This window comes from Peromyscus leucopus, chromosome 4, assembly GCF_004664715.2.
Source record: "Peromyscus leucopus breed LL Stock chromosome 4, UCI_PerLeu_2.1, whole genome shotgun sequence".
Lineage (NCBI taxonomy): Eukaryota > Metazoa > Chordata > Mammalia > Rodentia > Cricetidae > Peromyscus > Peromyscus leucopus.
Window position 1 is genome coordinate 50,317,072 of NC_051066.1, and position 26,898 is coordinate 50,343,969.

At 41.1% G+C, this 26,898-nt stretch overlaps 1 protein-coding gene across 1 annotated transcript in view; it reads right to left on the reverse strand.

Moving 5' to 3' along the window:
* Gpr155 (G protein-coupled receptor 155) overlaps positions 1-25,301 on the reverse strand; it is a 42,152-nt gene extending 16,851 nt beyond the window's left edge. The window contains exons 1-10 of the mRNA XM_028880641.2: positions 25,086-25,301; positions 21,287-21,436; positions 20,291-20,781; positions 11,629-12,028; positions 8,741-8,906; positions 7,750-7,905; positions 5,622-5,705; positions 4,742-4,859; positions 964-1,048; positions 786-876 (exon numbers count right to left, since the gene is read on the reverse strand). Coding sequence (XP_028736474.1) covers positions 786-876; positions 964-1,048; positions 4,742-4,859; positions 5,622-5,705; positions 7,750-7,905; positions 8,741-8,906; positions 11,629-12,028; positions 20,291-20,750 — 1,560 coding nt within the window. The 5' untranslated portion in view covers positions 20,751-20,781; positions 21,287-21,436; positions 25,086-25,301. The remainder of the gene's footprint in view (positions 1-785; positions 877-963; positions 1,049-4,741; positions 4,860-5,621; positions 5,706-7,749; positions 7,906-8,740; positions 8,907-11,628; positions 12,029-20,290; positions 20,782-21,286; positions 21,437-25,085) is intronic.
* Positions 25,302-26,898: the final 1,597 nt, after the last annotated feature.

Genomic DNA, 26,898 nt, shown 5'->3' on the forward strand with positions numbered 1-26,898 from the left:
ACTCACTTGGTAGCCCAGGCTGGCCTCGAACTCGAAAAGATCCACCTGCCTCTGCCTCCCAAGTGCTGGGATTAAAGGTGTGCGCCACCACTGCCCTAGTTCATAAATGTATCTTAATGAAAATCAGTTAAGGGACTAGATAGATAGCTCAGTGGTTAAGAGCACTTTTTGCTCCTACAAAGGTCCTGGCTGGGTTGGATTCCTAGAACCCACATGGCAGCTCGGAACAGTCTATAACTCCAGTTCCAGAGGATCCAACTCCCTCTGCTGGCCTCAACAGTTTCTGCACACACACTGTGTATGTATGTACATATATTCAGGCAAAACACTCATATACAAAATAAAAATAAATAAATCTTTAAAAAAAAAACCCAAAAATTTAAAAAATCAAGTTATAAGCATTTAGAAATCTTCAGCTAAAAATGTTCATATCTTGAGGTGTCATACTGTGTTATAAAATCACCAGAGTCCTATACAATAAATTAAAATATATTTTCAAGTGCCAGGCAGCGGCGGCGGCGGCGGTGGTGCATGCCTTTAATCCCAGTACTCAGGAGGCAGAGCCAGGAGGATCTTGGTGAGTTCGAGGCCAGCCTGGGCTACAGAGTGAGTTCCAGGAAAGGCTCCAAAGCCACACAGAGAAACCCTGTCTCAAAAAAATCAAAAATAAATAAATAAAAATAAAATATATTTTTTCAATTTAATTTTAATATAAGAATATCAAGGTACATAAACTAGCTAAAAAGAAATTCCTAAGAAGGGAACTGCCAATAAACTCTTCCCACCTGCTCTTTTCCATAAAAGAAGGCGGAGTCAATGCTGTCTCCATTGTGTTTCCCAGTTATCAAAAGCACGCCAACAAGGAGAGCAGGGATCCTGTAACCAGAGTCATTGAGAAAGAAAGCATGAATGAACAGTGGCTGTGTGTGGGAACCCGTAAGAAAACAGAAAAAGACCACTTACCCCCAGCCGGATATTATGATGATTCCCACAGGGATCTGCATGTTCTCACGTTTTTTTAAAAGAAACAAAGAAACGGCTAGAAGGCCTGGAAACAAGAAAGCAGGATTGTAAAAGAAACGATTACCCTTGACACGAACAGAAGCTGCAGCCCTGCACTTTGTAAAACACCGTGTTGATTTGGGTATCCTGGTGGTCCAGTTTGCCTTTTGCTTTGTGGCTTTGGCTGGTTTGGGTATCAGGTACCAGCTGAACTCCTGACACCCATCCTCCACTTCCCAAGTCCTGGGGTTACAAGTGTGCACCACCATGCTGGTTTTTTTTTAAACAGTAGTCTGGGTTTTGCTCCCAATTTTCCTCTTTATAAATAACTGCTGTTAGAAGCCATTTTTCTAAATTTGAAATACTTTCATTTCCCTTCCTAGAATCGTTTCTTTACTCAAATGAAGGATTTCTTTTCAAAGGCATAGTGGTTTTTTATTTTTTCATTTATTTGATTAGAATTTAGTAGAGTTGGAAAAGTTAACTATATACAGCCCATTTCCAAGAGTGACTCCCTTTTGTTGGTGCTAAGAAGTATCTATATTTCTTAGCCAGGTTAGGTTTTGTAAAATGCCTCAAATGTAGGGCTGAAGCTTCATATAAATATGACACAAACTTAATACAAATGTGCCACAAACTTAATACAGACATAAATATTTCAAGATTTCTTTGTTGTTATTCTGTGGTTTGGTTTGGTTTGTTTCTTGAGACTGGGTTGCTATGTAACTCAGCTGTCCTTAACCTCTCCATCCTCCTGCCTCAGTCTTCCGAGTGCTGAAATGAGACCGGCGCCATGACGCCAGCTTGTTTTCAAGTTCCTGAATTTTCCTTATGCCTGCACCTGTCACTTACACATGTGGCACTTAATAAACTCCACAGGACTACAGGATCTGAATACAGGAGGTAGAAGAAACCTCCATTCCAAATGAACACTTCAATTTCACAGGGATGGAGGAAACAAGGGCGTGCCCAAGCCACGCAGCAGAGGACAGAGTGGTGTAGAAACCCAGCCTTCTGAGGAGCATGAGAAGTTCTGAAACTGTCCTGGGGTTCCAATGATGTATTTTCAGGGTCTGGAAATAATATGTCTATAAGAAATTTTCTCATATGTAAAATTAAATCAAATTATAAAATAAAAAAAAGAAATTGAGAAAAAATTTTCAGTCTATTTGGCATATTTTCAATGATAATCACCTCGTGTCCACCTTACAATTAAGGAGTCTCATCAGTCAGCACTTAGATTTCACTTTATATATTAAGTTTGAGCCAAGTGAAGGCCAGATGATGTCACAACTTACAGTTAAATGAAGACTGTCTAGGAGTTTGAAGAAAGAAAGGCCGTGAGATAACCAGATCATAACCCTGTATGTGTAAGTAACTGAAGCTAACCTAAAAAAAACAGGGAGCAGAGTTCTACTTTACATTCCAAGCTGTGATCTACATTACCCAAATAAGATCCTTTCTTATAATTAACACTTTAAGTTAGAATTAACATCAACGGGCATGGATAATTAACACTTTAAACTAGAGTTAACATAAGCCGATACTGAGGTCCTTGAGAAGGGTTTGGCACTCTGAAATTTGGATTCTTCTCGCTCTGTCAAGAACCAGAGCTGTGCAATGACAGCTGGTACTGGCAGGTCTTTGGGCTTGCTTTCATAATTTGCACAATGAAATATCTAAACTGGACCAGCAAAAAGGTATAGAAATGGACTATTTAAGAATTCAGTATGCACGCCTTTAATCCCAGCACTCGGGAGGCAGAGGCAGGCAGATCTCTGTGAGTTCGAGGCCAGCCTGGGCTACCAAGTGAGTTACAGGAAAAGGCGCAAAGCTACACAGAGAAACCCTGTCTCGAAAAACAAAAAACAAAAAACAAACAAACAAACAAAAAAGCAGTTGATTTTAAAGGAAAAAACAAAGCAAATGGTTGTGCAGGTAAGGACAGAAATGGCGAAGGTGGTTTGTAAACCAATCTGAAAAGGACTGAGCATGAGATTTTAAGATACACAGAATGGGTCTGTGATTTTGACTCTTTGGTTGTAAGCCTAGCCTTTGACAATTGAACCATAATATCATGCTAGATGTATAATAATCTGATGATCACAGGACACCTTGACTGAACCAGTGAACTCATGAGTGCTCTAGACAGATCTCCGCATGCACGTTTGCAGGGTTTGGAGGCAGCGAGGCCTTTTGACAAATCTATCTGCGCCTCTCCCACTCTCATTAAAAATCCACCTGGATAAGCTTGAGTATGGAGATCAGCTGGGGCCGGCCACCTGTGTTTGGAATTACAGTCTCTAGGTTCCTTTAATGTGACATCTCATGACAAGTCGCATGCTACGACAGGGAGACTTGCCTCGAAGAAGCACAAACCGCCTTGTGTTTGTGACTCTGTCATTCTGTCACCCCTCTCCACATTGCTGCCTCACTCCAAAAGGCCATGGACTTAGAGGGGACCAGCTTGACCCTCAGGGCGTGAAACCAAAGGTCTTCCCAACGGTCACTTCCTGGCCCCTGCTTATTAACCACTGTATGATTTCCCATCTGGTACCATTTTACAATGTCAAATTGTGATATAAGCACAAAGACAACCAAACCAGACAGGACTTTTCACAAACATACCAGAATGTCTGCTTCTAAATGGATGTCACATTTCAAAATAGCAATGTTAGCTTACACATTTTGCCATCGTTTTTGGAGTCAGTTGAAAGAGTATTCTTTATCATTGGGTCCTCTATTAAAATTTATTTTATTTAACCTATGTGAGTGTTTTTGCTTGCATGTGCGTCTGTGCACCACATGCATGTCTGGTGCCCAGGGAGGCCAGAAAAGGACTTTGGATTCCCTGGGACTGGAGTTACAGATGGTTGTGAGCCTCCATGTAGGTGCTGGGAATTGAACCTGGGTCCTCTGGAGCAGGCAGTGCTCTCACCCACTTTAAGTCATCTCCACAGCCCCTCCACATCCTCTTACCCACTTTTCTTGTTCTCTTATTGACTCTTTTCTCTCTATTAAATGATTGACCGATTCTCATTTCTTGAATGTGTGCTATGTACCAGACATAAATACCGATACTTTTCAAGCTGGCTTTAGAAGTAGTAAAACAGAGGACCCAGAGGCTGGGGAGATGGCTCAGAGGTTAAGAGCACCGGCTGTTCTTCCAGAGGATTCAGGTTCAATTCCCAGCATCCACATGACAGCTCACACCTGTCTGTAACTCCAGTTCCAGGGCTTCTGACACCCTCGAGACATACATGCAGACAAAACACCAATGCACACAAAATAAAACAAACAAACAAACAAACAAACAAATCACAAGAAAACCCCAGAAGACCCGAAGGCAGTTAATTTCTATGAGGCAAAAGCACAGTTTGCAGTTCAGCAGGATTCCAGAAGTGAGCTCTGGGACACCTCTGCCCTTTTCCACCTGGGGTCTCCACGAGGGTGCTACACTGAGACCGGCCTAGAGCCAATGGCCGCCCAATGAAAAGAACCACGTGACTGAAGACGGCTTTGAGCCAGGCAGAAATAATGCACTCAGCAGATAACTCAGCTCTGCAGGTGTGTGTGTGTGTGTGTGTGTGTGTGTGTGTGTGTGTGTGTGTGTGTGTGTGTCTAACAGAGTAAACACCTTGGCCTGTGCTAACAGACTTCGGGTGGATCATGGATGCTGAGGTCTTTCAGAGGGAGAGGAGGGGGCAGACTGTAACAGTCCTTTCATGAGACAACTTACCTGTCCACAAATAGGTGCTGTACAGGGAGCTGTACAATAGAACAAACACCAAAATTTGTCCAACAAAATTTTTTTCCTTAACAAAATTCCATATCATCATTCCAGCACAAACAATAGACTAAAGAAAAAATTATTAAAAGATTTTGTAAGTAGTTAAAAGTAAATTGTATGATTCAATATAACAGGGAAAAAAAACTATTACTCTAATCATACCCATTAAAGCTTCATTCACAGAAAATAATCATTTATTTAAAATTATCGCTAACCATCAACTACTATATATTGGTTTTACTAAAATTTCAAACTTTATGATTAAAAAACCTCTTTTCCATAGAGCCTTCAACAATGTACATATTAAATGAAAATGAAGACCATATTCTAAATTTTAGCCTTATTTAGTAATGATTTACATAGAAAATGTTAAACTTCTTTCCGTTAATGACACTATGCCAAGACCTAAGTGTAAAGTAAGGTCACACAGCACTCTTTTTATTACTGTTTTCATCTTCAAGATGGAGTCTTACTCTGTAACACAGGCTGATTTCAAACTCACAGCGGCTTCCTGCTTCTGCCTCCTAAATGCTCAGAATTGTAAGTGTGAGTCACCACACCCAGGTGAGAGTTCAATTTTTAATGATTCAATCATTTGTATTTTAAAAAATGTAACGTTATCATTAATTGCCATTATTAATCTTAAAGTTTAAGACCTATTGCAACATTTAATATAGCAAGCATAAATTAGTTGTAATTAAATTATAATTGATTATATCTGCTAATAATTGGGACTTTGTAACTGAAAAAAAAAAAACTCTTAAGAAAGTAATTTTCTCTTATACAGTACAATATTCCTAGGGAAAGCACCACTTAAATACCTACTAACCTGAGCGACGAGCAAATTAGTTGTAAGCATATGAGGAAGCTGCTTGTATTTCTTACTCAAGAGAAGAATAGCCAGAGACCAGATCTTGAAGATAAAAGTTTCAAGTTATTTATGTTTCTCAATCTTTATAATTACTTACTAAATAGTATATTAGAACTCTTTTTTGTTTTGTTTTGTTTTTTTTCGAACATTTTTTTTATTTGTTTCCTGAATACTGTAGCACTGTCGAACTACAAGATCCCGCCTGCTCCTCCGATGTGATTAGCATGCGCCCCACCCGCAGACTCTTTTTTGTTGTGGGCTAGATTGAACTCAGGGCCTCATATATACTAGACAAGCATCCAACCACTGAGCTACATCCTAGCCCTTGGTTTCTTTAGGACAGGATCTCACTGTATAACTCAGACCTGCCTTGAACTCCAGATCCTCCTTACTGAGCCTCCCAATGCTTAAGTAACGGGTGTGTGCCACTATATCTGGTCCCCATGATTAGTATTTTTAGAAAATTCTCTTTATCCTCATTCCAGAAGAAATTTTAAGGTTTCATTAAAATTGAAGGTTATTGCCAGGTGATGGTGGCACCCGCCTTTAATCCCAGAACTTGGGAGGCAGAGACAGGCAGATCTTTGTGAGTTTGAGGCCAGCCTGGTCTACAGAGCGAGATCCAGGACAGGCACCAAAACTACACAGAGAAACCCTGTCTTGAAACAAACAAACAAACAAACAAAAAGAAGGTTATTAATATAAATTACTGTATCCAAAGTGAAATAAAGGCATGAGGAGATGCATGGTTAACAAATTAGTTCTTTAAGAACTAGGGGCTTGACAAAGGCCATATTCTAAGTATGCCTACCTTCAGCGTCTGGGCTAGGACACAATGTCACAGCCAATTATTCAGGAAAGAACTTTTCTAAATTGTTTTCCTTTCTGAATTTTCTGACCCTAGTTCCTGAGGAATCTAAATTCCAGGTGGTCTTATTTCAAACAACACATGCCTCCCACACCAAGATTAATCTTGTATTCCTGGTATTTAAAAGGATTAGGTTTCTCCTTCTCATCCTCCTCCTCCTCTTCCTTCTTTTCTGGCTAGTACTAGGATTGGACCTAGTGCCTCATGCATGCTAAGTACATGTTCTAAGCTAAGCTACACCCCAACCGAAGACTGAGTTTCTATTCTACCTTCATACTGCCCAGGAAAGTATGCTGGTTAATTTTCTTCTTGTCCCTAATTGCCAAAAGACATTGATACCTTCTGTCTCCCCAAATTACCTTCTTATCGAGGAACATAGATTTTTAAGAGTATGTGATAGGCTGGGTGGTGGTGGCACACACCTTTAATCCCAGCACTTAGGAGACAGAGGCAGATGGATCTCTGTGAGTTCAAGGCCACCCTAATCTACAAAGAGAGTTCCAGGACAGCCAAGACTACACACAGAGAAACCCTGTCTCCTTTGGGATTTCCTAATAATCATACTAATCATACATTTATTTATTGTTAATATACATACCCATTCTCATATCCATTCCCTTTAAGAATAAACATTGTCTTTTTCAAATCTAGAATAATTCTGACTGAATTCAGCAGGCAATCTGACTTATACGATACTCTGATTAAAGCTACATATTTGAGCTAGCAGAATCAAATTTGAAAAGTTATCTGGTTCCATTTAAATAAATGGTTAATCTTGATCCCAAAGACCTTTGTTGATCCTATGATTCTGGACTAGCTAGTATTTGTGTGGTGATCATTACTCATTATCTCATTATCTCAAACCTTAAAACAATTCATTGAACTAGGTAAAATGATTATCTTTATAGCTAAGAAAACTAAGCTTAAGAGAGGCTAAGTAACTCCAAAGAGACACATAGATAACCTGATACAGGATAAGGAATCAAATCAAGTTTGACTAAGTTACACACACTGCCCACTGGACAACTCAAAACTTCTGACTGGAAAGACAAACTTAGTTAATTAGGAAGTTGATATTGCATTTTTTTTTTCAGATAGACTTTAGTTTTCCCTTTTGTTTTTTAAGAAAAAGTTTTTTAAAAAAATTGTTTTCTCTTAGTAGTTATTATCAAACTTATTTTGTAGTTTCTATTCAATTTGACACTGAAACATACTTACCAAGGAGACCAGGCTGATAATACTTATATCAAAACTAACATTCTGAATGGCATACGCCAATGGCTTAGCATCCATGGTGGGAAAGGTCAATAACCAGGCAGAAACATACATGATTGGAGCAGACACAAATGTACTTATTACCATCCCTGACGTTATCTGCAAAAATGAAATCAAATTAAGGAATCATAATCTTACCTAAACAATTGCTTCAAATTTAAATACCCATAATAGACTAATGCATTTTAAAATGAAAATGAAAACCAGTAAGGACAAAAGAATCCAGCATACGATCTGATGCCACACTTCTCCTTTCTGAGAGTAAGCTCCATTGGCCCTTTCCAATCTAGGTTCAAATGATATTTACATATAAAAATACTACAAATTAGGTTGTTAATTATCTTCTAGGTTCTGGGAGAAGCACCCTTCCAATGGTCTAATTAAATCTATGAACAGTTTTCTTCCATGCTACTTCATAAACTATGGGGGAAAACCAACAGAAAATAATTACCAAACATGATATAGATTAATTAATGGGACTGTCCCTTATATTACATTTCAGAACTCCTTAATACAATATACATACACACCATTAATTTACCAATTTTATCTAGTTTATTGTGGAGTATTTCCTTGTGATGACTGAATTACAGTGAACAAAATTTTTCCCCTCAAAATTCCAAAAGTTACCCCTCTGTAAACAACTTTAAAGCTTAAGTCTAAGCATAGATGTAAAGTACTTGAAACAAAACAAAACAAAGACGAATGAAAAAGCATGGGTTTAAAAAAATAAAAGAACAGCATAGATGAATAAGGTTCCCATATTAAATAACTATGGTTGCATAATGTTACAGAATATCTCTTTATTTACAGTGTGACAGCTTAGAAAGCTCAAATTCTCATTTAAAGAATGTTGCTTTCTGCATTTTACGACTTCATTTTTCTCTTCACCACAGAAACCACCCCGGCTTAGAAAAAAACAGTGCATACATACAATCTCGACTTCCATGTTGAACTGCGTCGCAAAGATCGCCACTCCGGGGGCTACAGGAAAGACGCCATAGAGAAAGGCGTAATTTGATAGACTTGTGTGGTTCACGACACTGGTACCCTTGTCCAGCAGTTCTACCATTTCTCTGCACAGAAGGGGCAGTACCAGGCTGGAGAAAGAAGAGATGGAGAATGGACATAACATCAGTGCCTGACTGTCCCTGCTCGTAATTGCACTCGTGAATTTGGAATTTTGTTACTGCTTCCCTCCTGCACAGTAGGAATTTATATTTTCATATATTCTATTCTGCTGGACATTTTGTTGAAAGCCAGGAATTCAGCTAGGAGCCATTTTAAGATCAATGTCCTAGAATATTTCAAACATTAGGGAATATAAAGGGGAAAATAGATTTTCACAAATATTTTTTGCAAAAAAAGAAGTGAACATTATAATTATAGCTGCTTTCTTGCTTCTTCTATTGGTTAATTGAAACGTTAAGTGAAAAAGGTTGAAAATCTTAGTCACTTCTTTCACGAAAATTTCTAAACTTTTTGGAAAAAAAGCTGAACTTTGTGATTAAGTGTTTAAATGGTTCAATTAATAGTAACAATGCAGCCCAATAAAATTCTAAAAACTAGAAAAGCAGCATCTTAATCATTAGTTCTTGGTATTTGTAAATTGAAAAAAAAAAAAAAAAAGGTTCAGCAGAGGGAACTGAACCACCCACGTGGAACCGGAAAAACAAAGGGAAGCCGGGTCTGGTGAGGAATCTATTATTAGAGTCTTCACAACTCTGCGGAAAGAACAGAGCACAGTCACCAAGCCAGCAGGCTCGCCTTCAGAATGAACAAGCTGACACCCTGTCACAGCAGCGCCTAGGCAGGTACACTAGGGTTGTGAGTGTGTGTCCATGCACACATCCAAGGCCAAAGGCTGACAGTGGATGCCCTCCATTGCTCTCTCTACCTTATCTTTTGAGACAAGACCGCCCACTGAACCTGCCGTTCACCACTTGGGCGAGGCTGGCTGGCCAGGAAGCCCCAGGCAATCTTCCGGTCTCCGCCCTCCCAGTGCTGGAATTATAGACATGCGCCACGATGTCTGGCTTTTTACATGTCTGCTGCGGAACCAAACTCATGTTCTCCAGCTTGTGCAACAAGTGCTGTGCATACGGAACTGCCTCCCCAGCCAGGAGTCACCCTTGGCTATTAGTTGTAACAGAGAGTTCATGCAGCTAAGGCACTGCAATTCCTTTACACATTTATGTATGTGCATATTTATTTTATGAGTGGGGCTGTGGTGCCTGCTTGTATTCCTGTGCATCATGTGCATGCAGTGCCCACAGAGGCCAGAAGAGGGAGGTAGATCTCCCTGGAATTGGAGTTAACAGACGGTTGTCGGCTACCATGTGGGTCCTGGGAATCAAACCCTGGTTGTCTGAAACAAGAGTCAATGCTGAGACATATTTTTTTAATTAAAAAAAAAAAAATCAAATATCTAATAAGAATAAAAGACCTTGAAAAAATTTAACTAACATTGAAATTACAATATTATCATTATTGAAACAACACTACGGTGGAAATACTAACTCATACATTCTGAAAAACGTATTACCACCAAAAATATCTTTCAGAATTATTTATTTTTATTTATTTTGGAAATATAAACATATAACATTGTCCTGGTCCCATGAATTTAACTTTTTTTTATTTGGTTTTTCGAGACAGGGTTTCTCCATGTGTAGTTTTGCGCCTTTCCTGGAACTCACTTGGTAGCCCAGGCTGGCCTCAAACTCACAGAGATCCGCCTGCCTCTGCCTCCCGAGTGCTGGGATTAAAGGCATGCGCCACCACAACCCAGCAAATTTAACTCTTATATAAGAGTTGAATTCCACATTTAAGGATGCCCTGAGTATTTTGGGTAATACTGCAGTAAAATTAACTCCATGGCTCACAAACCACTAAGCCGAAGGACTATTAACTAAAAAGCATTTCCACTGCAAAGCTGTTCCAATAATGATAATCTAAAAATGTTTATATTGGCTTACCTATGTTTTGAACATTCAATCAAACTCACTGTCACTGAAGAGTTTCCAAAATTCTTAAAAATAGTGTATATTAAGAATTATTATTCTTAGCTGGGTGGTGGTGGCGCATGCCTTTAATCCCAGCACTCAGGAGGCAGAGGCAGGCGGATCTCTGTGAGTTTGAGGCCAGCCTGGTCTACCAAGTGAGTTCCAGGAAAAGGCGCAAAGCTACACAGAGAAAGCCTGTCTCGAAACCCCCCCCCAAAAAAAGAATTATTATTCTTAAACAATAATATGCTTTTACTTTATGATTTTTAATGGACTTAGAGATTTTGCAAAATATATTTTAAAAACATGATCTAGGGATGTGGTATAGCTCAGTGATAGAACAGTTACCTAGCATGTACAAGGTCCTGAGTTTGATGCCTAGAACTATAAAAATTGATTAACTAAGTATGATTTTACTCAGACATTGAAAATATTAAGTAAATCTTACACAAAAGTCAAATGGAAAAAAGAAAGCCTGAAGTAAAACCAATCATCTTTGTATTCTGACTGTAAAGTAGAAAAAATAACCTGCATGCCTTAGTAAGGAAATAACTTTTGGGGTTGGGGATTTAGCTCAGTGATAGAGCCCTTGCCTAGCAAGCGCAAGGCCCTGGGTTCAATCCTCAGCTCCAGGAAAAAAAAAATAGGAAATAACTTTTTTACAATGCACAAATAGCCTGTTTTCCTTAAAATCACAACCATATAAGTAAGAATTAATGTTTAAAGGGAAAATAGTAGGTGCAATACAACCCAATGAATTGGTTAAATAGGCTCTTCCCCCAAACTACCATTCCCAAATCAGATAAGGGAAACTCACAGTTTAGCTGTGATGAGAAGCGTGAGCACGACGAAGGCCGACTTCTTCAGGTGCTTTATTTTCCCCACCATTGTCAGGCCGAGGTAAAACAGGGCCGACCCAGAGAAGGAATTCGCCAGCCCATCCAGGAAATTTTCCATGTACACAGGGATCTTTTTATCAAGAATAAAATTGAAGGCAATGCCAACGAAGACCATAAATACTATCGGGTTCTGTAACACACGCAGAAATCCAAGTCCCACAATTTTTACTTTATTTTGAGAAGCATTTTGAGTGTCTTTCGACTTCTGGATTTCACAGAAGATAAACCCTATAGGGTTTAACATCATAAGAGATATTGGTGCCACCAAATAAATGTACTGGAGGTATTCTGGGTATGTGGTTTCATACAGAGCTTCAACTGTAAAACAAGAATACTGGTTTAAAGTATTTCCACAGAATTATACAAATATGTGTATAACGTTTTCTGTGCTTGTTTATACCATTGAAAATTAGTCTAAATAGTGATGCATAACCCCATTCACTTATTTTTAGAAAGGCAAATTTTAGTAATAAAACTGACAAGGAAGAAAAACTTACTATATTAAGTACCATCAAGTTTATAAAATATCAATCAACTTTAAATTATTTTTTATAAAAAAAAAAAAACTACCTATTTTCCCATAAAGTTGCTTAAAAACGAATCTCTAAGAAGAGGGCAGAGCAGTAAAGTTTTTAAAGGAGCAATTAAGTATAGTCTGTATAAGTAATGATAGCAACACGATATTTGCTTGAGCTCATGGAGCAAGCATCTTCATTGGTGCTACCGAAGGCTAGGCAGGAGTCAGGTAGCAGCACGGGGAGGGTGGAGTCAGGAGCTCAACAGCACTGCCCTGATGGAGTCCACACTCCACAGGGAAAGATGGAGAGACGAGAGACAGCTGACAGGAAGCAGGTCAGGACCAGAGGCACTTATGAATTAAGTTCTAGTCAGACTGTGAGCTATCGAGTTTATATTTTCCAGATGTGGTCTAGGATGTGGCCCACGTGACTGTCAGCTGACAGGGAGGAGAGGCTTCCCTGGAGATGAGGAGGTCACGGAACTGAAAGGGCAGAGGACTCAGTGGGTAGCTGAGGAGGATGCTAAGGTCATGTGAAAAAGAAGGTGAGAGTCAGCCATTGAAGTCTGCAGTGGACGGGAGGAAATGACTAGAATAGAGAGGAGTGACTGAGCCAGAAAACATCACCTTTAACAGCTGTCAGCAAGAAAGCAGCGAGTAACCTCATAATAGCACCAGGTAACTATGAGGAAGAGGGCGCCAGTCATCCCTACCCTTGCTTAGGGGGCACATGGGCTATGAGGAAATGAAAGCAATGGATGCTTCCAGGCAAGACCAGAGAAGATGCTCAAGGAAGGACCTGGAAAGCATTTCAGAGGAGAATAGCATGGAGACACACAGTGTATTTAACTCTTGCAAATATAACTACATGTTTTTTTTGTTTGTTTTTGTTGTTTGAGACAGGGTTTCTCAGTGTAGTCTGAGCTGTCCTGGAACTCACTCTGTAGACCAGGCTGGCCTCAAACTCACAGAGATCACCTGCTTCTGCCTCCTGAGTGCTGAGATTAAAGGAGTGTGCCACCACCACCTGACTAGTAACTGCACAGTCTTTTTTTTTTTTTTTCATTTTCCAAGACAGGGTTTCTCTGTGTAGCTTTGGTGCCTGTCCTGGATCTCACTCTGTAGACCAGGCTGGCCTCGAACTCACAGAGACCCACCTGGGATTAAAGAACCACTGCCGCCCAGCTGTAACTACACTTTCTTAAGAAAATAAAGCAATCACTTTTCCTCAGCATGCCCCCCAAAGAGCCTGTTACTTACTGAAGAATGAGGCTGGATAAAACAAAAAACAAAAACAAAACATGCCACGAGGTTAACAAGAACTGGCGCATTACGCAGCACACACGCTGTATTTTGTGAAGGGGCTTTTCGAGAGCGTAAAAGACACAATGGCTTGAGAAGCTAATGCTACAGAAGACCTTCCTAAGTGGGTGGGATCACACTTCTAGCAGTTCTAGAAGGTGAAGACTGGGGAACTGACCTGGGGTGGAACAAGGCAACTTAAAGCCGCCAAATACACAACTTGGTCTTTGGGCTCGTTTTGGACACAGAACTTGAACCTATCCAACTGGAAGTATACAAAAGCTCATTCATAATGGAAGTTGAGAAAAAAAAAAAATGAACTGCCACAATCATTCCAAAGAGAGAGGCAATCATGTGAAAGGAACGTAGATTGAGTTACATTTACACTAAGATAAAGTGATCCAGACAGGAAAATACAGTTGTTTACCTACTCGGGATTCATAAGTTCAGTTAATGTCAGACACGTGTCCCGTTAAAGTTATGTAATAGGTTATATAACCTCAGAACTTCACCTTGATCTCATTAGCTACTCTTACTTTTTTATAAGATTCAAATCATTTCTCTCCCAGTTAAGCACACACATAGGTCTGTAATATCTCCAAAATAGAGCAGAGGTTAAAAGCATTTGATTGCATAAAACTTGATCAGTTCTCTTCACTGATTTCCAAATTAGATGTGTGGGCTCTATGGCTTCCATGTTTTCTCCCGCTTTACTTGTTTAAGTAAAAGCCCATCTTGATAATCATTCTTAGGCAGCTACACTTCTTAGGTATTTCACCTCTAGGAAAGGGTATCAATACCTACCACTTCAGTTCCTTGAATGGAGTATATATTTGGGGAATGTCTTGCATTTTCAGCCTGGTTTTAAGAATTTTTCCTAATTGGCCACAAAGCAATGCAAAAGTGTTTTCTGTGGCAACCTTCATCTCCAACTCCACACTCTCCTCAAAGCCCCTTATACCAATTGATCACTTGTGTCTAGAAATATCCATTCCTGGCACATCATTGATCACTACCACATAATGAAGTCTGTCTCTCCCTCCCTCTCTTTCTCAAGAATTCAATGCAAGTCCGAGCAGCAGTTTTCCATTGCTATTGCTAGGCAGCAGCCCATCCTTCCTTTGGCTTCCTACGTGCCCAGTTATCCACGGGTAACGAGAACAGTAAACATAGTGCAGGGGACGGCCTGGGAGGACTTCCACCCCATCATTTTTACAGTGTCTTACTGTTCTGTCTTCCTGGCTATTGTCAAGCTCTCGGGGTACCAAATTTATACATTAAACCTGATCCTAGGTAGATATGGATTAGACAACATTTATTATATATATATGCATAATTGAGAATCTCATCACTCACGATGTTGAGGCAAGAACTAACTGCTGCTGGGAGTTCACGGCCTACTATTTATAGGAGTCAGAAAAGACACACGCTCTTGTCAAATATGAATGACTACTGTCCTTCTTCTTCTTCCTTCCTTCCTTCCTTCCTTCCTTCCTTCCTTCTCCCTCCCTCCCTCCCTTCCTTCCTTTACAGGGGCTTTTGTATTCTCTCCTCTTGATGCCTACTCCTATTAGTTAAAAGTCTGGAAATTAGGTTATCTGGTATACCCACTAACCAGTCTCCTTCTGTGTTTTCCCCACCACCTCTTCCATCCACATCATCAACTCCAAAGAGTGCCATCTAAATCACAACTACACAGAGTCAAAACTTTCCAAAATTAATATTTTTCCACCGTTTCCAGCACTTCCTGGAACATCTCTCGTGGCTTTCTTTTAATAAGCACAGCCAGTCCCCACGATTGTCCTCCTATTTATCCAAGACATCTTTCACTACGCAATAAAGCAGACTTCCTCTGCCAGATCCGTGTCGCCGCCTCGGTAGACAAATACTACATTCAGAACCACGAGCTCCACTTGCTGATCGTGACTTCACGCTCTGACCTCTTGAATTTGTCCCTTCCTCAAGCTTGCCTAATATCTAAGGCCAGTCTCTGGACTCACTCTACCAAGTCTCCAACCTGCGTCCGTAAATCTCTCCCTCTCTGGAATACTGTGATACTCTGTTTTATAGCAATGCCACTTCAAGAAATTCTAAGTCCCCTGAAGGAGTCATTGTGGAACCCACAGACCCCACCCAACACAGTACTGACCAGATCTGATGGACAGAATGAACTACTTCATCAACTAATGCTAAGGGTTTCAGATATAGTAAAAATATATTTTTATATCTGAATAAATATATATTTAATAAATAAATATGTAAATAAAATTATATCTGCTATTGGTCAATCTAGCTTTTTTGGATCTATATTTTACTTTTAAAATTACCACTTTCATTAGCGGTTTTTGATGCATGTGTGCACGTATTCCCGTGTGTGTGCACTTGTGTATGGAGGCCGGAGGTGATGCTGAACGTCTTTCTCAGGCTCTCCCTACCTTACTCTTCGAAGGGCCTCTCACTGGACCCGAGCTCACCGATTGGACGAGCCTGGCTCCCAGCACACTGCAGGCATCTTTTCTCTACGCCGCCCCCAGCACAGGGATTTTAAGTCCACACGGGGCTCGTACTTACAAATCAAGCTCTTCACGAACCTAGCCCCTCATTTTGGTTTTTGATACAGAATCTCACACTGTAGCCTAGGCTGGCTTTGAACTCCCAGCAGCCCTCCTGCTTAGGCCTCCTGAATAACAGGATTAACAATTTATTTTAAATTGGCCAATAAAAAATCACATGTGTTATATACATGTTATTTTGAAATTTACATGTTTTAGAATGGTTAAATTAAGCTCACCAGTATACATATTTTCTTATGTGCTTTTTAATGATGTGAATACTTACATTGTTATTAACTGTATTCACTATGTTGTACAATAGCCCTCTTGAACTCAGTCCTCCTATCTGACTGAAATTTCATGGGTTTTTTCCTTTTCACACATTGTGAATATTTATAAAGCAGGTTACAATTGGAGACTTTTAACTCAGCTGAACGAGTGCATAAGGGTAAAAGAAGTTACGTCTAGTGGGAGAGCAAATAATCGCGATTAAATAAATACTTAGTAAATTACCAGTAGAAAGGGGTTCAACACGTGGGTTTTAGTCTCTTTTGCCACTCACTTCCCTAATTACTTAACAGTCCCTCTTTATAAACTGGCAGTTAGCAACTTGAAGACAGTCTTTCAAATTGAAAAGGAAAATACACATGAATACAGTGACCTATAGCAACTAAAATTAGATTTATAATCACTACATCAATTATTAAGTCCTAATTAATTAATCATTATAAATAAGGCTCTTGGAGGGAGGGGGAAATCCCATTATGAGGAGTTATTATATAGCTTGGAAGAACTAAGATAAAATTAGCCACCCGCTGTGACTCCTATTTTGATTCCTGCAGGGTTTCAATCTCTAGCGAGTAACACACAGACCCTGACAAGACCATTCCATTATTTAATGGCATATAGTTAAATGGCTTCATCTCCATTGTGTTTACAGCTCAAGCACTGGAGCATAATTATGATTAGTCAGGGCACTTATGCTATCAGCATTGTTTGAAGAATAAATTATAGGACTTAACTATGCCCTATTAGTATCTTTTAATGACAGAGGCAGGGAGCCATTCTGATCTGCTGGAATCGGCATGTCACCTTGGTAGATAGACTCTTGGTTTCTTCTCACACCTGGATTTTTTAAAAGCACCTTTGAAGAGAATTGTTCTAAAAGACAGGAGACTCTTTTTAGTCTGTAATTCACTTGAATTTAATGTAAAAGCTACATAGTAATATAACATGATTTATTTTCTATATACTATAGTCATAGTATACAGAAAAGATACATAGTCATCTTTTTCTTCATTCCCTAACTTATCTGTCTTCTCTCCATGCCAACATTTCCCAAGTCACCTGTAAACTGGGCAGATGAGGAGCACATGCAGCCCTAAGAAGGATGTTTCTTCTAATTCATTATCAATACTGCTCTCTGAACGACAGTGGGAATTCCTAGGAGAAGTTGTGAAAACCCAAAAGAAAGGTCTTCCCAGAGACTGTCTTCTCTGCTCACCATGCACAAGAGCGGAGGACAGATGGATACTGCACTAACGAGTAACCCACTAGGGAGCAGACACATGACATAATGTTCTGAACACATCTTCCATTTTACAAGTAGATGAGAAACCTGTCTATAGGACCGGTTTCTAATAAAGCTATAGTCTACAGCCTGGTATTACGAGAGTTACTGTCTGTGAGTAAAACAAATAACAGAAATTATAACCCCAAATTGCACAACACATTCATCAAGGAAATTTGGGTTTATACCACTAAGGAGCTTGATTATCATTACCACATTTACTGACATAATGTGGACGTAAGAAAAACGGTGATGAAATGGCTGGGTATATATACTTTAAATTTGGAAAGTGTCTTAGTAGGAAAAGTAATTCATCCAATAGCTGTTTTCCATACCTGCTCTTTCTTCCCCTTTGTGGGTTCATGCATCTGTGTGTGCATCCAGAGACAAGAGAAGGAGGCCTGGAGTCTTTCTCCATCTCTCCACCGTATTTTAGAGATGGCTCTCTCACTGAACCCGAAGCTCGTTTCAGTTAGGCTGACTGGCCAGTGAGTTCCAGGGTCCAGCTGTCCCTACCTCCCAGCACTGGGGCTAGAGGTAGGAAAGGCCTGTCCCTGACTTTCTTTTTTTTTTCCTTCAAGCTGGTAAAAAATGGCTTTTATTGAGGGCGAGGGAACACACACATAAAGCAAGCACATGGAGTGGAAGACCTTTCACAAGGCAGAGGGGGCCTCAGGAAGCTAAAGCCCTCACGCCTGGTCTTTGCGTGGATGCTGGGGGTTTGAACTCAGGTCCTCTTGCTTTATCAACACACTCTTACTAAGCCACCTCTCTAGCCCCGCCCCCTGTCCCCCCCCAACATAATTTAAAGATGAAAACATCTGATTCTGTTCTGAAACTGCTAAATTACAGAGGGTGGTCAGGTCTTCTAAAACACTTACTTAGCCTGTTATGCAAGTGTGTGGCACAAGAGAGTGCCTGGGATTTGGAACCAGAAAGCCTAGAGTTGGGTCTCAGGCACATGGCAGCTGCGTGACCCAGGTTAAAACAATCCTGTAACCCTGTCTCCTTATTTGAAAGTGATAATATCTGCCCTATTGAAATAATAAAATCCCCAGTAAACTATAAAGTTACAAATGTTAGTTCCCTTTATGAGCTCACTAGTCTATAAAAGTCTGACACTATATATCTAGTTCGTGTCTAAAATAAAAACAATATTTATTTAATACTTAACACTATGGTGACAAAGACACTTCTGGAGTCTTTACCCTACACATCCTTGACCAGACTACATTCTCGGGTCTCTTAAGGACATGGACAAACACTAACTTCTGCTCTGTAATGTCACCTTAAAGTTTAGTGGCCGTAAAGGAATACCTACAGATGGTCTCCCTACAGACGGTCTCCCTACAGAACGCTCAGCTGGAGCCTTGCTGACCTCTTCACTCTCCTGCTCTACTCGGAGCGATTTGATTTCCTTGGTAGTTTTCCACGGCTAAAGTAAGGAAAGGTGAAAAGTGTGACTCTCCACAATCTTTTTCGTGCCAGTGGTGAAATGGCTTGTGGGAAGAGGATGGGATAAAACGACTGAGGCCTGAGAGTTCCTGGCAGGTTTCCATTGTACAATGTAATAATGTTCCACTGAATCTCTGCTCTAAAGATACATCATCAGAGAAGCCTTAACCCACCACTCTGCCACAGGGCTGTCTCCTCACATCCGGCCCTTACTTACTCTTCTGACAAGGTTTGATAGGATCTTAGTTTCAACCATAACTGTGTTTCTTCATTAAAATATGAACTCAGTATGTCTGGGAACTTTGTTCACAGGTCTCTTCCCACGTAGCACTTTCCAGTAAGTGAATGAAAAGGCACAAACACAACAGTTCCCATGCTGTGGTGTGTGGTTAAAATACATACAATCTGCATTTTTAAATATTAAAAAGTAGTTTCTAGGAATGGTGGTATATTCTGAAAAACAAAATATATTTCCTCTCAAGAAACCACAGCATCCCAAATTAGTGTGTTTATTATTTTACCAGAAAATGTAAAATCAGCAATAGTTTCCTCCCCACTGCTGTCCTTAAACAAGAATTTCACTTCAACATAAATACACTGAAAATTCAAATAACAAGCTCATAAACAAATTTCAATGTAAAATAATCTAAATATTCTAGAGCATAAGAACAAGGATGGTGTGGGAAAGCTATTAATGCCATAAATCCCCACTACAGGCATGAGATGGTGAGGACTTTCATAGGGACATAAGGATTTTTTAAACATAATTTAAATCAGAATATGATCCCTTCTAGAAATTATATTTCTTTATATGAGGTAATTGAGAAGAAATAGAATACTATGAGAAAGATTATCCCCTAAGGTATTAGAATATGGCCATTTATTTTAGGTAGGTAATTTAATAATCCTTAAAACTCTGAAATCAAAGAAAAAATATTCTAATTTCAGACAGCTTTAAGAAAAAAATGATGGGTTGGTAGGGAGGGTCCAGGAGGAGTTGGAGCAGGGGAAAATTGTGATCAGAATATATTGTGTGAAAAAAAGTTTCAAGTAAACAAATAATGAATGATTTCCTAGAGACAAGAATAAGAATGTCACTAACAAATGCTTAGATAAATCAAAAGCTTACGTTACCACATAAAACGCTTGAATTTTTTTAAAGTTGAAGAATAAAAATAACTTACCTATAGGATATCCCAATGCAAAGTCATTACTTTGTGTAGCAAAAATAGGGAACAGTCCAGCTTTGCTAAATCGACTCTCGGGACTGGCAACCAATAAGGTTAATACACATACAATGAAAAACACAGAGGCTTTGCCAATTAAGATACTATATAGGAAAGCCCAATCCACATTGGAAAAATTAAGCACAACCATATTTTTGAAGAGTAAAGCTGGAAGGGCAAATCTGGAGACGAAATTCCCCAGTCCCTTGGCCTGTGTTGATGTGATGATATTGGCCCTTCCTGCTATGTAGCCACAAAGGACTATGCCAAAGCATTCTAGCAAGGCCGGGAAGAGCCTTGTTATTGACATTGAAGGTGGGTCATTGGTGGAATTAAATCCATGAGTTACGGTTGCAGACCAAGTCTCATTCACACTAACGGCAAGAGTTGAGTTCTTTGCTGAAATATAAGAATCCATTTTCTATCTTCTTCCCTCTCCAGCAAGGCCTCTGGGGGGAAAAAAGGAAGAAAGAAAAAAGAAAAGAAAATTCAGTGTTACGACCAACCAGGGTTCAGATGGAAATGGAACGTTGCAAACCTGGACTTATTTACATACTAAATGACCAAATAAATGTTCATACTCTCTTCAATGTCCACCAGGGGGAAATGCAATGGCGAGGAGGTAGGGGAGGCGTTTCACTCTCAAAGGTGGGCCAGCTTCAAATATTTATGTTACCATTCTATTTTAGTGTCAGACATGAGTAAAATAAGATCCACAGATGTCACAGCAGCAGTGATGCCCTGTGGTTCTCTCCAGGGATCCACAATCCACCTCCATCTAGTGGACAAGAGGAGGAGGCCCAGTGTCTGCAAAGGACTCGATTACACCCAGATTCTCTAGAAACTCCAGAGGTTCTCAGGGACAGTTTAAGGAGCCACACTGGAACCAGAGGTCCCTTCTAGCCTGTGGCCATGCTTGAGCATAAGGGAGAATCATAACAGGGTGTCACTTACCAACTTGAACCCAAAACTTAACTTTTTATGCTTCACTTTATCGTCTGTGAAGTGGCAAGATCAGTGGAGTCCTTATGCTCTAATCACACCCAGCACACAGTAACCACCTAACCAAGGCAAAATATAGCTTTTGGTGGAGTATAAGGAAACCTAGGAAAGAAAAAAGTGATTTTTAGAAGTGGCATTCCACCAGCCTCCTCCTGGTTCCTTTTACGTAAGCACACGCACTGGCCTACAGTTCCTCAGCCTCTTTACACGTGTACTTCACGCTAACATTTTCTCTGCCGTCTGCATTACTACCCACATAATTAGCACTTACCCATTCTCCAAACTCAACCATAAGGTTCAGGAATCATTTCATCAGGTGAGGGTTCTTTAATCACATAGTTAGGCATGATTCTTCCTCAGAGAAAATCATGATCCTTCCCTTTAGTCTGCTTTTCTCTGTTTGTTTATCCCAATGCCTTGAAATGACTGCCTTATGCCTGACTCCTTTCCCAGACTTTAAATGTCACAAAAGCAAAGACCATGCATGTCTTTACACACTCCTATGTCCCTAACATCTAGCACATAGGAAGCACTGAGAAGAAAGAAAAAAAAAAAACTTGATTCATTAAAATTTTCACCAAATTCATTAAATAACAACCTGTTCTTAAATCAGCCTCTTCTTTCACGGTCAGTTCTCTCTTAGGTATTATCTAGTTCGTGCGTGGATAATTCCTCTTCCTAAATAAGAAACGTTTCTCACAGCAGTAACAGCCCCTCAAACACAAACTGCATCCTAAAACGTTATAAAGATGTTCAAGAAGTTTTGAGGAGCACGCTCTGTGTGGTAAGGTGGCAACTGACAGGCCCCTCCTCCTGCTGCCAGAGACGCAATCAGCACAAACTTTAGATAATTCCGAGATGAATCAGTTTTTATTAGCAATTTGGAATTAATATAATCATGCCAGTTTCTAAGTAAGTGATCATCCTAGGTTTACCATCTAAAGTGACCTTACCTAAAACAGGGGAAAAAAAATCTGGTGTTTCCTACAATTTGCAAAGCTTGGTTAAATTCTCAAATACCCACATCATATTCAAAAGACCCAGGTGACAAGCCAAAGGTCACCAACTGACACACAGGGTTGTATAAGAGAATAGTCCCTGTGCTGCTCTCTATAAACCAAACCCTTTAAAAAAACCCATATTTAACTGGGATTAAGACAAGTATTTCTTTTTTTCTACCAGGATTAAACAGGAGTGGCCAATAGGAACCAATCCCACAATGTTCACATACTTGAGTTTTACCAAATAAGCACCAAATTATACTGAAAGGTACACCAAGAAGTTCTGGTTGGGACACATAGCCAGGTATTGGTTGGGACACATAGCCAGGTTATGTTGATACACATAGAGAAGTTCTGGTTGGGACACATAGCTAGATTCTGGTTGGGACACATAGAAAGGTTCTGGTTGGGACACATAGAAAGCTTCTGGTTGGGACACATAGAAAGGTTCTGGTTGGGACACATAGAAAGGTTCTGGTTGGGATACATAGCCAGATTCTGTTGGTACTCACAGAGAGGTTCTGGTCGGGACACATAGCTAGATTCTGGTCTGGACACATAACCAGGTTCTGGACCTACACATGGCCATCCTTAGAGGATCTGATCAACAATCAGACTTGAGTATTAAACTCTGGAGTCCCTAAGAAAAGTGCTCTTAGAAAGGTAGTGAGTGGGAAAGGAGGTAAGAAACTGGCCCAGACTTCTGATGCTTTTTCAGAGTTCCCTATATTTCTTTACTTGGATAACTTGCAACCTCTTATTTGGACAACATAAGAACAACAGCGTAGTTGTATATTTTTTAAAACAACAATCTTAATTAGCAATAGTTAAGTGAAAAGAGACGACTTCGAGGCTTCACCTTTATCAACTCTCTTTGGGTCAAGTACCTTGCCTCCCTCGGTCGGTTTCTTTAATCATGCCTAACTGTGTAAAATGAGTGGAGAAACCTCCTTGGAGCGATACTGTACAGAAAGGGTATTTCATGCACAGTGTATCACAGAATAGGCCTTCAAGAAATGGCAGCAACAGTCCTAGCACCAAGGGTGGTGTGCCATGCTGGAAGACAGCCCTGGAAGACAGAGGCACGACGGTCACAAGTTCAAAGCTAGCTGGGGCTACACACTGAGACCCTGCCTCAACAGACAGAGAAACAAACACAAACCTAACGGTCAAGGAATAAACCGGAGGGTGAGGGATGGGAGCAGAGAGACTGCGGACCTACTGGTAATGTCTAGAATGGTAACAGAGCAAAGAGTCCTAAGTAGTTCTAAGTAGTTCTACAAACACACCTGCCATTACAGATCCCCAGTAACAGAAGCACTAGATCCTCTGTAAAGTTACCAGTTTGGGACGGGTTACAAAGTTACCAGGCTCTGTTTTATACCCACCAACTAAGAAGAGTTGAATTTGGTTTGGTTTTAAGTGGCTATTGACAGTGAACAAAGACCTCTTCATCAAGGGGATGGCCAATAGGTAAAGCAACACCCAGGTTCAACTTTCAATTAATTGAAAAATTAAAAAAAAAAACTTTAAAAAATAATCTGCCCTTGCCCCTTTAATTTTTCCATCGTTATAAAAGCAACAGTTCCTAAGGCAAATGAAAATTAAAATGACTTCTAGCCTGACATCGTATCACACACCTGTAATCCCAGCACTAGGCAGGCAAAGGTGGGAAGATGATGAGTTCAAACTCAGCCTCAGCCACAAAGTAAAGCCAGTCGGGACTTACACTAGCGATTGTTTCAAAATAAGGAAGGGAAAAAAAATAAAAATAAACCTGAAGTTTTATCTCATACCATTTTAAACGTGAGGGAAAAAAAAACCGCTTCCAAAGCACATTTTAAGATGAGCAAGCACCACAAGAAAGGAAGTTTTAAAAAAATGACATCCAGCCTTTTAATCTACAAAAACAAGGCTTGTTACAGAACAAACAAGTTGATGCGCCACTGTAAAAGTGACTTCACTGGGGCAGGCACCAGAAAATGAAGTGATCAAACGGTCTAGTCACTTTATATTTGACTTAGATAACATCACCAAAGCACTGAAATTGTAGGTTAATTGCTATTAAGTTAAAACGTGGTGCAGTGTTAACTTGAAAGAGAAAGCTTTAAACTCTTAGGCTGTTCTTTTCTCAAACACCCAATATCCTTTCTCCATGAGAAAAACCTAATGCCGTGTGGCACTATAAAAGAACTCTTAAACATCAACAGGCACCCCATTCACTGACTTTTTCCCTTGTCTGTCTGCAAGGGACAGACTTTGGCCCGCCAAGATAAAGAGTGCAGAGTCCCTAAGCGAATAGATGGCCCCGAGGGCAACTGGCATCTGTGGAAGTGTAAAGTCAGGGCATGGGAGTCACGTTAGGTGCTCCGTAAAGAAGGGAGAAAATTTGGCGCAAAGCACCAGGTACCTGGGAAGAGGCGCTCAGGAAGGGCAGATACTGAGGCCACCTTGGGATAAAGTGAGACGTCCCAGATGACAGGGTAGGCAGGCGCACGTGCAACGGGGCGCTCTGCACCCTGGGGATGCAGCTCTGGCACCAAGGGGACAAATCGCCCCTTCTGCGCGGATCATCCCAAGTGTTCCCGCAGGTTTCAGGCGTAGGCGCTGCGGGGCAGAGGCAGACAGGCGCAGCAACGGGCCGAGGCCGGGGACACACATCAGAGCCTGGCGCTGCCCACTGATCCGGACCCCAGGGGCAGGGACAGGAGTAAAACCCAGCAGGTCCACGCTCCCGGCGCTCATCTCACCTGCTAGGTCCGCAGCCCGGGCTACGAGGAGAAGGAAGCCGGTGCTCGTAGAGGGTCAGGCAGCGAGCACTCCACCGTCATCTCCCGCCCCCAGCCCTCTCTTCCCAGCGGCGTGTGCCAGCGGCAGCTGCCTAACCACGTTCCGAGAAAGGGAGGGGTGAGCCGCTGCGGCCCTGTCAGCTACCTCGGCCGTCTGCGGCCCGGGTACCTCCTCCCCGCCTGCGCCCCGCCCTCAGGCCCCGCCCCTGGCCTGAAGGTCGGAGATGCGGGTCTCCGCCCTGCCGCGAGACCCCGCCCCCAAAGCGCGCGACCCAGCTCCGCCCCGCCGCAGGCCCCGCCCCAGGCCCCGCCTCCGGCCTGGAGCTCCACGAGGCAGAAGCTCCACCCCGCCGCCAGGCCCCGCCCCCAAGCTCCAGTGACACACCCCGCCCAACCCTAGGGCCCCACCCTAAGGCCCCGCCCCTAGCCTGGAGAGCCCAGCTGTCGGTCTCCACCCCGCCGTCAGGCCCCGCCCCAAGCCCAGGAGACACGGCTCCGCCCTGCTCCCCCACCCCAGGTCCCCCCCAGCCCTCCCACGCACCCCCTTTCCCGCCCTCAGGCCTCGTCCAGGCTGAGTACTTCCGGCTTTCCTCCTCCCACAAGATGGCTTCCCGGCTGGGGCTTGCCAGTGTTGTTTCCCTGCTCAGAATCAGGGATTGCCTATCATCCTTTCGGGTAACCCCAGCCCCCAGGAATCCTGTCAGTTCCTCTCTCGGTTAGCCTCGTCATTTGATAGTATAGAGTACAAAAAGCGAGGACTTAAGGATGTGAGTCCAAACCCTGCCTTCTACCTTTCCCAAAGTGGCACTGACCTTGACCCTCCTAAATCAAAAGAGATTAAAATGTAAGCTTCAAGTTGTGTGCTTGATTTAGAATAAATTGTCAGCGACGACTGCTTCTATTTCTATTGTGGAGGAAACTCTGGGCATATATATTCTCTTAGGAATCTACTAGTATTCGTAGAAATCTACCGAGGCGTCTTGAAGTCAAAGTGTGAAACTAAAGAGGCTCTGTAATTAAGTCAACTTTCTGGAGCCAAATTATTTCAAATTTAAAGCCTGATCTCAGTGTCTTTATAAGCATTTCTTTAAAAAAAAAAATCTTGCTTTGCCAACTTTAGTGCACAAGTACAATACCATACAGTTTACTAAGAAAAATCATAATGAGCCAAGAGTAGGTTTAAGGATATGAAACTTAAGAGAAGGTGAACAGAATTGAAACTTTTTTTTAAAATGCAGCCTACTCACTTCTTTTTGGTTTACTCTTTGTCTTTTTCACTTTTAACCATGAACCTAGCTACTAAAAAAAAAAAAAAAAAAAAACCAGTTATCTCAAGGCTAGATTTCTGCTTAGAAAATATGAAGATTAGCTAAACTAAATATTTAATGAACTTTGACCATTAGAGGACTACTGAAAGATAAGTCTAGAAAGGTAAGTTAGGGCCAACCTGTAGGAATTTCTCACGTTATCTGGGTTTTGAACCTTATCCTTTGACCACACAGCAAGATTGGTACATTTTCCCCACTGGGACATGTCAGCGTATTTAATGCTATGTGATCTGCTCTATGGATTTTCTCTGGAGAAGTTAGAAGAGAAATGTAAGAACAACCGTATGGTGACTTTGAGACCAGTCAAGACAGAAGGAGATAACCTGCTCTGGGCTGATGGCAGTACAAATGGAGTAAGCTGGAGAGGCATTTCAGAAGAACTGTAGCACTTGATTGCTGGTAAGGTAAAGAAGGGCAGACAGTGAACGTTAAGTATTTCCTCATCC